General features: G+C 37.1%; 1 protein-coding gene across 3 annotated transcripts in view; it reads right to left on the reverse strand.

Annotated features, from left to right (window-relative positions):
• Nucleotides 1–13,047, reverse strand: part of FNBP1L (formin binding protein 1 like) — a 52,834-nt gene that overhangs the window by 24,769 nt on the left and 15,018 nt on the right. For all 3 annotated transcript variants that reach the window (XM_059478434.1, XM_059478435.1, XM_059478433.1), the window contains exon 2: nt 3,635–3,750. In XM_059478434.1, the coding sequence (XP_059334417.1) occupies nt 3,635–3,750 (116 nt within the window). The remainder of the gene's footprint in view (nt 1–3,634; nt 3,751–13,047) is intronic.

Genomic DNA, 13,047 nt, shown 5'->3' on the forward strand with positions numbered 1-13,047 from the left:
AAGGAAGAGAGTTTTGAGAAATGATCACATGTGGTGATAATCTGTGCACCCAGCTTTACAGTTGAGCTTACACCCATTTTTAAAAATCTTTCCAAGATTATGCATCTAAAAATGTTGAAGCTGTCTCAGTTTGACTAGACATATGCATATATTCATACTGTATTTATACAAATATCACTTGAACACAACAGTATGCAGAAGGAAGATGAAAAATAGATTTGATAGAGTAACCAGGTAGCTCCAGAAATCACAATGCACTATTTTACTGGGCAACAAAGACCTTAGGAGCAATCATAGCTATTTGCTTTAAACCAACAATAGAGAAGCTGACCGTATTCAGAAATTTTATTCCATAGCAGTTTCATCTCCAGCTGCAGGTATAACTTGTATTACTGCCTAACATCACAGAAAGTGGAACTCCTCTGTCTGCTCAAGTGTCATAATGCTTTAGACAGGCTGAAAAGGGAGTGAACCTCCAGAATTATTTTGTGTGCAATGATATGGAACAAAACTGACCTTCACATTGCCCCTTTTAGGAAACAATGTTGGTCAAAAACAACATCTGAGAATTCAATTTAAATATTCAGCCTAGAGCTCAGTAATTTAGCACATACTAAATCTCATTTTTTCCAATTACAAAATAAAAACTAATTAAACAGTCATATCATTAAAATGCACTGTGGTAATGTACCCTGCAATATCTTTGTCCTGATTCACATCCCTGTAACTCAGTAATAGCCTCTAAAAACCTTTGCAAACCTTGTGGTAACACAATAAATTAGTGGAGAGCTAACCACATAAAAGTTTAGATTTCCCTTTAAGTTAGCTCAAACAAAATCAAATAACACATCCTTTTTTGTTTCAGAACACATTATGTTGCAGGCAAAGACAAGACAAGCTGTCTAGGGTGGTTTTTTTCCCCCCATAGACAATTGAGGATTCCCCAATTTTTATTGTAATTTTTTCAGTATCAAAGAAGAATAGCAAAGAATTAACCTAAAACCAGCATTTGGAAAAGTTATCACTTCTAGAATTACTTGGCAACCATGATATGCAACACCTGAATACAGTAAGAATATATGAGGAGCTCAAACAGCCCCTCATATGCTGTACATGCATCACCTGCCCTCTCCTAGAAAACATGGAAGGGCTGTTGCACCTGGGAAAGGCTCACCACTAAGCTGTGACAGTATAAAGAAAAACAAAGATTTCAAAATGCAAGGGTATACACAAAGTGAATGTGAATTTCTGCCAGGAGACCGACGCTAATAAGTGAAACCTGTTATGGAAAGTTCACTCAAACTTTCATCCTTGAAGTCTCTGAGAATCAAATCCAACAGTCATCTCAACAGGATGTTCATGGTCCACGCTGAAACCAAGACAGTAAAAAAATACCACCACACATCACTAGCTGTATCTCCTGACTAAACTTGGCTTGGTCTCCCATCCCAGTACTAAGAGAGCCACAGAAGTACCAAGAGGTGACCACTTCCTGTACTGTTTATACTCTACCAACCAAGGGCAGTATTAATCTCAGTTATAAAATTCAATATTAAAAGAGTCTCAAACACTTTTTCAGATTTATCATATTGTTAGTATTTTAGTCAGTGACTGCAACACAGATTGTTTTCCATTATAAAAGGAAGAAACAGTGATCTACTAGAAATTTCCATTAGGGATATTTATATCTATCTCAGAGGCCATATGCTGCCAATATTAAAATTACCAGAACCACAGTCCATCCCACAACACCTCTCTCAGAACTTCCCAGGACCAAGATGCAGACTGGCTAACTCTTCTGAAGGTGACAATTTTGCTTGATCTCAATCCCCCCTGGGCCTCACAACTATGTTACATAATTAAAATAGTGCATGTCCTCAGGAGCAATGATGGCTGAAATCAAGGTGTTATCATGAGACAGTTCATTACTAAAGAGTCAATTCTCCCCCAAAGAATATATATGCAAGAATATCAAAGAGTAACTCACGAACTGGTCTACTGGCAGAAAATCAGTCACCCTGTGATGTGTGTGCTGAACAGCCCCTGGTGGGAAGCAGGCAGGAAGTGCACGTGCACTGTGTAATGTGTGCAGCAAGACCTGTGCTTCCCAGAGCTGTCATACTTACTGCACAGGGACAGTCACTCCAGCCATCTGACAGAACGGGTACTCGACAAAACTCTTTCATTTTTGAATGACACTTCGAGAAAAATCAATAGTTTTACCCAGAGTAAAATGCTCAACAGAGAAAATTTCCTATTTTTATTCAAATCCTGAAGTAATAATGTGGTCTCATCTTGCTAGCTGTGGAATGAACCTTTAAATACAATTAAGCAAAATGGCATTTGTTAATACTATTTAAGGAAAAGATCTTGATAGAGATCTGTGGAAACAAAATATATCTCTATTTTTTAACAGACAACTGAAAACAAATTAAAACAGGGCTGCCAACTGTGCTGTGCATGCTTCCAACTTTCCTTTACCTCCTCAAGTTCTTCTATACCAGCTTTGGAAAAGTGGTACTTATTTTCTTCCTTCCAAGAAAAAAATTCCTTCAGTAAAACAATGGATTATTATGTTAGGTGAATATATACAACTGGATGAAAAGAAACTGATAAAGAAATCAAAAAGGAAATGAGCAGCCCAGATACCGAACATCCATGTCCTCAGCTGGGAACCTCATTACTGTATTAATGAGGAAGGATTTCTCAGCTCTCTATCTAGTGACAATCTGGTTTGCAAATGATGGAAGAAACCACAGGAGAGAAGTTGCTATCAGTTTCAGTCTGACAAGGGTAGGCTTGCAGCTTCAGTTGAATACCCAAAGGAATTCAGGACAATAAAGATGAGGCGAAGGCAAAGATGGCAGTGAAGGCCAAGTTCACAAGATTGTCTTACTTTCAATTTTATTCTTCAAGCACTGTGCGCACTGTTGGTAAAAATTAACCTACTTTATGATGAAGAAATAACGTTATTCTGAAGCAGCCATTTCATGGCTGCTACTCTCCTTGCATGATCCCTGAAAGGAAATTCCTATTGGACCTAAAAGATGTTTCACTTGGCAGCTACAGAACAGAGCTAAGACAAAGGGTGGCTGGGTTACAGTCTCACCCAAAGGGACAAGACCTGCTATGGAAAGGGTGTGCTTTAAGGACAGGAAGGTCTTGTTGTTTTCTCAAGTTCAACTCAATTATTTCCATCAGATTTCTTAACACAATGTAGTGTTGCTCTTGCCAATTCAACATGAGAAATTAATTAGTAGCAGAGGCACAAACACACTCTCAAGTGTAGATACAGATAATGCACTTTACAGCAAACATGCTGATAGTCAGTGCAAAAAATCACTATGGTTTTCCTTGTTTTGAATCTTTAACTTTAAGCCTTAAACCTTTTTAGTTCAAAGATCTGAAGGGCGGGTGGGAGAGAAGAGTGGGAGAGAAGGCAAAAACAAGCAAGCAAGTGCACACCCAAAGATAATTTTGTTTTGGACTGGTCTGCTGTGAAAAAAGCTAGTGATCTAACTCACTCTGTAAATGAAAAACAGTCATTAATCATGACACTTCACATTTGCCCACCAAGTGATACAGTGATTTTAAGTAACTTTTAAGATCCACTTGCAAAGAAAGAAAACCTTACCTCAGTTGTTTTGCATAGTTTTGTTCAATTTCTATCCTTTCTTTTACAAATTTTGCGTATTTCTCCAAGAAGTCAATGCCCCACTGTGTATGCTTGTCCAAGTTATCAAACTGATCCTTTAAAAACAAAAGGAAACAAAATTACCCAGAATTAGTAAAGAATCACAGCAGCACCAGATTTACACATCATTTATTTGTAATCTGTGCTCTGAGGGAATGCTTGCTACTGGGGTAGAAGTCATTCAAGTTATAAGTCAGTCAAATGTGTACATACGTATCAGCCATGTATACCAGAACAGTAGGTTTCATGTGCAGGAACAGATCCACCTCTTTTTATAAAAACAGCTCTAAATACTTGCATGTTAAGTGTAAGGAGCCTTTCATCATTTTCACAATGCAAATCTTTCTTTCTTTCTTCTCAAAACCCTTTATTTCAAAAGTGCATCTTTTCCACCACGATAACAGACCCAACCAAAGATCACTATTAGATAAATAAGAGACAGCTCACGGAAGAGATGTCTGGTAGCTTTGAAACACAGTAAATTATAATTTCACTGGATACAAAAAATTACTTTCACTCTTAGGATTACCCACTGAAATAAAAATAACATAAATTTTAGCAGCATGATTAAATTTGGGGGTAGTCTGCATATCGAAAACATTTATTAAATCAAAACTATATACACAGCTCATGATCAGCTCTAACAGGAGGTTCCAAAGCAAGTAAACCTGTCCTTAGTAATTAAGAAATTATAACAAACTAAAGGCACAAAACAGAAAGGAGAAACAATAAAAAATAAACTACATTTCTGAAAAAGAAAAACTTGGGGAATTTTTAATACATTAAACCGTCTTCAAAACCAATCTTTCACTGCACTCTGCACTGATCAACAGGTAGAAGATACACTAATTAGGACAAGCTGAAAAGTCAAAAAGCAAGTGGAAATATGGGGGATAAGAATTAAAGAATTAGGCAGGAGAAAACAAAGGTATAAAATACTACCTAGCAAATATCTGCATTTTATGTTACAATAATCCACCACAGTGAGAAAATAAAGGATTTTCAGCTTTCAATAGCATTTAAAATTAGCAGTTATTTAGTAATCCAAAAAGGCAAGTAATTGAAACAAAGTTTGCATCGTGTAGAGGCTGAATCCAAAGACACTTCACAGTAAACTTAAAAAAAAAAAAAATCAAAAAAAAGAAAAAAGCTAAGGAAGTAATTAAGTTCAAAGTTTAATTAACTTGCAAAAAAAAAAGCTCTGAAGGCTGTTTATCAGAGGCTATCTCTTGCAGACTCAGTGGCTTGCCTGAACCTAATGAATGATGTAGACTTCTAGCACTACCAACTTTAGCTCAATTTCAATGAGCAGGATGATCTACAGCTAAATCAAAAAATGCCTAAAATGCTGTAAGACTCAGGGAACACATATTTACTTAAAGAGATACCAGGTGACCACAGCTATATAACCAACAAAAATAAATGTAACACTACAAGATTAAGGTTGCTCTCCAATGCTGCCTTGCAGGCACCAGCATCCTACACCCTGGACTCTCAGCCACAGCCATTAGTGCCTGCAACACTTCAGTCCAATGGCATGCAAGTACTGCCACCAAACATCCATCCTGCTCTACCACCAGCCTGTGCACCTCTCTCCCCACCAAAATCACAACCACTTTCCCTGATGTTTCACCACAGACCCACAGAAACTGCCAAGAGATGTGAGAGGGACCGAAGACGAGATTTTGATGTATTCGGGAAACCATGGCCTGTATCTCGCATTATTCTGATGTGTGCACTTTGCACCAAGTGGACGTTTCCACTCTAAACAGCTTATGTCAAATAAAGTGACATTTCTGCTACTGCTTTTAGAGAAGCTGCACATGCATGGTTTGAGTGTGGGAACAGGCAGACAGAGACCAGGCTGTGGCATCAAACCACATTTGCAAATATGCGTAAAAATCCGTCAATCTCAAGTAGCCTTTCTTTTTTACACTTCATTTGTGTAATTACTCTTACAAAATTAACCTAGCATCCAAAAGCAGTTTGTAAAAGATGCTTCTGGCATGAAGTCAATACCTAATACCATTAAAAAGAACTGACTTCCTTCAGCACACAGCAGAACAAAGCCTTTGCTGTCCTACTTAAGCTCTTTAGACCACAAAGCTCTCATTTGCTGCTAAGGTTTCATTAGCATTAGGGAACACCACATTACTTATGTTTCCAAACATGCAACCAGAGACAGTGGCTTTCCAAATATTCTGTTGAAACAAAAAAAGACTCCACTGCTCAAACTTCCTTCAAGGTCTGCTGTTAATATGAAAATTACGTTTGACAAGTTATCATGCTTTACTACAAGGATTTCATCACTGATTGTATAACAAAAACTCTTTTTTTCCCCTCATTTCCTCTTCTTCATGTGATTCTAGAAACAGTATGTTCTGTGCAAAGACAGCTTTGTTGGATTATCCCACAAGCTTCACAATTTTTCAAATTCCCTATAAACAATAAACCTTTGAATTAAAGTCTGTGGCCATAAGAATCACCTTACACTGCTCTGTAAAGCCACTGAGATAAATGAGCAGAAGATAAAGGCAACATCAGAGAATAAGGAAAAAGGCCTGGCCTTTTCAGAAAGGCTTCCAGAGAGGAGTCACAAATACACTTATTTACTTTCAATCTCTCTCCAGAAGCTCACATTTGAGCTCTGGGCCTCAAGAAAACCCAAAAAGCTTCCTTTTTGAACAGAAACAGCAAATCTTCCAGACTGCTACAAAGGAAATCAAACTAATGCACTGAGATACAAGTGATGTGTACAATGGAAAAAAAAAATGGTCAAAAACCAGTCAATGCTCTACAGATAACAGAACAGACCAAACAGTTTCAATAAAATTTAGGTCTGTAATTTCAAAATAAATACATCAGTGTAGCAATTTGGCTACCTCCTTTATAAGAAATATGAAAATTGCATTAACTAGAGATCAGCAAAATGTTATTTAAAAAAAAAATTCACATCCTACAACATCTGGCTGTCTACACCTTGATAATGATGTTCTCAACAATATTTCCAAGCACATATATATTGCTGTTTGTCTAGTAACTGCCCACACCTCTTGCCAGCTGAGCAGAAAATTTTTGTTAAAAACTTTATTAAAACTGCAGCTGATTATTATTAAAGTGATTAAGGTCAGCTAATGGATGGCGGCCCTACGTAGAAACTGCCCACTCAAAAGTGGAATGTAGTCCAAAGCGTCTCCACTACAAACAAATCTGACACTTTACAAGAAGTTTGTAGTAGGTCAAAACAGACTATTCCAAAACAAATGCCACCTACCCAAATTCTACTTCCAGAGTATTTACTGGAACCACACATCAATGTTATAAACACTCCAGGTTTGCAGCTCTAAGCTTATCACGTGTTTGCAGCTACCAGCTGCTTTACAAAACTAGCAGCTGAAGCATCACAGGCAAGAGCGAACCTGACTCAAACCTGCACCCAAGACAAAACAGACTCTCCTGGGTTAAACTCAAGATTAGCTCTCCTCCTCTTACTGACACTTGTTTTTTCTCCAAACAAGCCTTTAGAACAAATAAAAAGAAAAACATGGGAGATCTCTTCAGAGGGACGAGCATGCTACAGCATAAATACTGCACGTTTAGTCTTCCCAAAGCTACCAGTCCAGACAATGACTAGTGTAGCAGTTTCAAATAAAAGGCATTCAACAAGATAGAGATTTTTACAGGGTTAATGAACTTTTTACAGGGTTTCATGAACTTCAGAAAGCAATTCTACTTGCATTTAAAGCTACGATTGTGGTATCATTCTGTAAAAAAATCCTTCTGTTTCACTAATTTATTCCTTTACAGTATGTAAACTAGCTAACTGCATTAACATTGAATTGCTTTCAAATTAGTCTCCCATTTCACTGACCTCCACACAATACAGCTGAAAGTTTTAAGAATCACATTAAACACTGAAGTACATTGACTTACAATTTCAGAAACCTATCTCAATTAATTACATCTGCAATATCTACTTAATAAAACATTTTATTTGAAATTAGGATACTTTGCATTAATTATTCTACCATCATTTTATTCTCTATTGACTCAACTGTTCATCATTACTTCCATACTTTTATCTGACCACAATTTTAGTCTGCAGTTACCCAAGTGATCTTATTTGCACTTCTGAAACACTGGCTCAAGATGAGATTTTTTCCCAATTCTTTGTTCTCCAGGCAGCACAGCCAGTCTAAACTTCCAAGTCAGTGAGTGGGAGATTAAAAACTCAATTCTGTCTTTTGCTCTCTAAATTCTTAACCCTTATGCAGGTTGGTATAAGGGAATATGTACTATGACAGTGTTCAGAGCATGGAAAAGCTATGACTTAACCACAAAACTACAAGTCCACAGAAAGCCAAGTGAAAAAATGTGGGCGATTAGGTAACTTAATACCCATCTCAGCAGTTCTTGTTTACTCAATTTATGCCCATGAGGCTTTATCAAATGAACCTGAATTATGGATAAATTTAAATAATAGGTTAAATTCTGTATAATGTCTTTTTTTGCCTGCATGAGCAGCACTGCAGAAGAAAAACAGACTGCTTCTTAACACTCAACTCTATTCAAGAAGTTAAATATTTTAAGTCACAAAGCATTATTAAGTGACTATTTAACATATTGAGATTTTATAAAACTCTTATGAAATGGCTGAATTATGAAACATTATGCTGCTTGGGTTTTATTTTTTTTATTTTTAGATAATGATCAAGGTCTTCAAATTATTCCCTGTTTTACTTCAAAAAATGAAACAAAACAAAATAAATATCTTGCAGTATTTGTACAATGAACTACCTGATGCGCTACATTAAAAGTTATGGGGACCATAATCATCAATTAATATATTAATGAGAACTGACCAGCATAATATACCATACCTTTCCCTCTTTGTCTTCAGGACAAGTTAATTAGAAAACTGTATTTTAATTAGAGCATGCCACACTAATCTACTTCTGACAATACATTTCAGTTTCTCTTTGTGGATACATCTTCACTGTCTGTTTTGGGTTTCTACTTTTGTCTCTATCTTTATGCATTCCTGCTTCCTTTTCTATCTTTGGAGAATAGCTCTTTTATTTTACTGTCTGAACTGATTATCATTCCTCTGTATTCCTGCCTGTTTGTTTTCATAATTATCAATTTGGTCTGGTCTTTCTTTTTTCCTTGCAACTGCAATGTGCCTCTTCTAACCAGGCAGACAAAAGCTGCTTCCAGCTAAACAGTACTTTATCTTTTCAAAGCACCCTGTTAGCTTCACGTCTGAAAACTAACAAAGAGCTGTTTCTATATCAAGAACAAAAAAGAAAGTGTTTTGCTTTTCTGCTTTCTACGAGTTCTGCATTGTAGCTCCAGACTAATCTGCAAATTGTACCTCATTCCCCCTGAAAACAATCTAGGTATTACAGCTGAGAGGAAAAATGTGCTGTGAGCAAACTTAAAGGCTAAGTATTTTATGCACTAAAAGATTAATATCAATTAGAAGGCTCAGGGTGGTAACATCAAAAGTCACAGTGACACTGGAAATAAAGCAGAGGCACTCAGATTAAGATTAGAAAAAGAGTTACACATTCATATACAAAAACAGTACTTCACATTTTAATTTCATATTAAAACAGAAGTTCACTATTGATTGTACAGGCATCTGTACAGGATTTTATGAAGAAAATCTGCTAGTCTTTTTGAGTCATGAAAAGAGGAATAATTCCTAAAGAGAATTTCAGAAAACAGTCTGTAGGTTGACCTTCAGGACATGAAGCTACTTTGCTTGCAAAACTTCAGACACTGGTATTAACAGTACACTATGTTGTAGCTTGAAAATATTTAAAAGAGAAACTCTGCTAGAAATGCACAGTGCTTAATATGCAAAAGGAAAACAACAGTAACGTCAAAATCACTTTTAGCTGGACAAAAGACTAGTTTGCCCTGATTAATAAAGAATTAATAAATTCATAGTAACAACATAGTATGAAAAATCTATTTGCCCGTTAAGCTTTAGTATATATTTTTGAAAAGCAATATCACTGTCAACTTTAATTTTAAGAAGTCAATTTCTATGATGAGAGAAACATTTGCATGATAAAGTGAGCAAAAAGCTCAAAAAAGTACTGAACCACTGGAGATGCAGCCACGCTGTAAGATAATGCATACAGCAAGTCAGCTTTCTAAAGCAAAGCTAAAAAAGGAGAGCTGCAACTGAGGAAGAGAAAGACAAAGACTGTTGTTCTCCATAAAGATGTCCCCAGAGCAGCAGCAAAGGAACTGCTTTGGAAACTCCAGATGAAAGTCAGGTCTGGCAGGAGGGGATGTCTTGTCTGAGACCTACCAACTTCACAGGTGTGACACATTTAGTTTCCAGGAAAGAGCAGGAATCTGCCACAGACACAATATGTGTGCAAACATTTTAGACTGCTTTTGAAAAGAGCAGCCATAATTACAAAAGAATCAAGTTCTGCTTCTAGAGATTACCAGATCAGCTGAAAAACATTAAAGATTACAGCTGCACACACCAGTTCACCCATGCCACTGGATGGATCAGAGCTGGACTAATCATTAGATTTTACCAGCAAGTTCCCTACCAGTAGAGCAAACTGATTGAAAAATTTCCCAACTGGGACAAGGAACAGCACTGTTAAAACAAGGGAGGAAAGGAACACGCTGCCACAGAGGGTATCTCAACAACCACTCCTATTTGCCCTGTTAATGAATAATCTCCAGAATTCTTCAGATTCTTAACAGATGGTCACATTCATAAGGACTAGAACAGCAGATCTGCCTCACTGCACCATGATGCAAACTGAAGTAAGGGAAACATCACTTCTGTGCAGTACCTGCAGGTGTGCTCTCTTCCTCACTCAATGACCCCCTCTATAGTCCCACAGCCTGCCACACACTGCAGGGAGGGCTATTCCCTAAACACACCACACCTTCCTCCCCAGCAAGTTCTACCAACACAGTTTGTAATAGCCAGAACACATTTCCAGGCCTCCTTCCTCTCTGCTACCCATCATAGCCTGTTCACATTGTGCTTGTCAATGAACAGGCTCTCCCCTGTGGGTGTGTAACTTTACCTACAAGCTAGGAAGGAGCTAAGAACTGCGTCCCAAGCAGTCAGTAAGGACTCCCTTACCACCACCATTTGAGAAAATACAAACACACACACACTCATATGAAGTATCGCTAGAATACAAGCATACATAAAATATAGATCAGGAAATCCTTCTTTGTAAACTGGATCAGAACCCACTCACTTAGCTTTCAATCATCCCCTTAATTTCATTCAACTTTTAATTGGGAAGATCCTTTTTAAAAGAAACTTAGTCAGATTTTTTTCGCATATGTTCTTAATAGAGATTGTTAGAATACTTGAGTTTCATCCGCATTTGAACCAAAGCTTAATTCTGAAACACATTCTATTTTATGCTTAATTCCCACACTAACTTAAAACAGACCATTTTCAAACATCTCTATACAAGACAACAGCAGATCACAAACCATGTATTTTTTAGCATTATTGGATTAAAATAGTTGCCATCTTAACACAGGGGCAGCATTACACTTGCCTTGTATATACAAAGGATATAATTATGTCCATTCCCCTAAACACCACGAAATCTTATTTTCACCATAGCCAAGCCAGAAAACCAGCACTTCCTGAGTCTTCTGGGAATGGCTGAAGGCTGTTAATAAACAGGCTGAAGCATAAGTACATTTTCGTCCTAGTTATGTCACTTGAAATAGGAGACAGGAAGACTATGTTTAACCCTAAATGAAGTAAGTGCGATATCATGCATCACAGTGAAAAAATGCTACTACTGTTTGTACAATGCTTAGAGATGCTGTTGTTCATTATAAGAAATATCTGGAGAAAATCCCATCTTTCCAGTAACACTAGAATAACAGATTATAAAGTAGTAAGGCTATAAATCAATGAAGTAGTAGAATACTGAATTTGCTCTATGACCAACAGGCACGTGAGGCCTCATGTGAAGCAGAAGTTCTGTGCAAAACCAGCACATTTACTGCATGATTAATGGTAGCCTACAGAAAGTCTGCAAGAACAAATTATTTGCATTGGAAAACACCAATGCAAGACTTTTATTTTTCAAAACCCGTGTAAACAATCATTTAGTTCTTCAGTTACAAAATATTATTACATGACCTGACACTATGTACAAGGTGAATGTTTTAGTGTATGACTAAAGAACCCTTGATGAAACTACTGAAGCATTTCAAAACTTTTAAATGCCTCTCCACCAACTACAGATACTTCCACAAAATTATTAAAAATGCATCCATGGGAGACTGACTGAGCAAGCAACTCTGACACTCCCCAGTCCTTGCACATGTGACTGAATCTGTTTTTGCATTCTGGAGGATCTGTTTTTTCAAAACTTGTACAAACAAGAAAGGGATCTCGCCCACTAACAACTTCTTCAGTGAAGGGTTAAATTCCTGCTCTGGCCAGTCTGGCACAGCATCTAACAAGCAGAGTCTGCACTGCTTTTTTCCTCTCCATACATTAAGGGAGTGAACAGTGCACTCAAGAAGGGAGTAGTCTGGATGTTACAAAGCGAGGCAATAGGGGAAAGACAGAAGGTTTGCATATGGAATATTACAGAGCACCGAGATGCCCTACATCACAAATTCAGAAAACAAGATCTGCATGTGCACACAAAACTCTGTACCAACTGTATTACAACATGTCCAGCTGCAATACCATGGGACCCAGCTCACACTGCACTATTTAGTGAGTTTTACTCAACTGAAATGTGACATTCAAAATAACTTTGTTTGCATATTAGAGGCTATTCTATAGACTTTGCTACAGTTTAAAACTATTACAGTGTCACAGCTCTGAACTCATCAAGAAGCCAAGATGCCTGATACAAATTTAAAACAAGGAAGTACTTTCTGCCAGATGGGGGAGATGAAAAAGAAGCGAGAATGGCAACTTCCCTCTCGTCCAAATATCACTTCCCTGTATTTATCTGCTCAGCTATTAAGTAGACTGTAGGATACCATTTTCAACTGACTTAAAAGTTATAAACTATTTAACAAATATGATGGAGAAATCCCGCGCAGACAAGTGAATTTAGTGTGTTTCACTCTTAAAAGATGCATCTTTAGGCTTTGTCTCAATAGAATAGTGAGAAAGAACTGAACCTATGGGTTGAATCATATTGTTTATGATTCTGACAATTAGGGCAAATATAGTGTAAAAATATCTATAGAGAATCCAGACACTGTGTATCACCAGTAGAACTTCATTTTAACACAGAAAGCGAAGTATATATCCATAGTATATTCCTGATAACTTCCCTTATATGTATTTAATGAAGGTGCACATTATT

The sequence above is a fragment of the Ammospiza nelsoni genome, chromosome 9 (genome assembly GCF_027579445.1).
Source record: "Ammospiza nelsoni isolate bAmmNel1 chromosome 9, bAmmNel1.pri, whole genome shotgun sequence".
Classification (NCBI taxonomy): Eukaryota; Metazoa; Chordata; class Aves; order Passeriformes; family Passerellidae; genus Ammospiza; species Ammospiza nelsoni.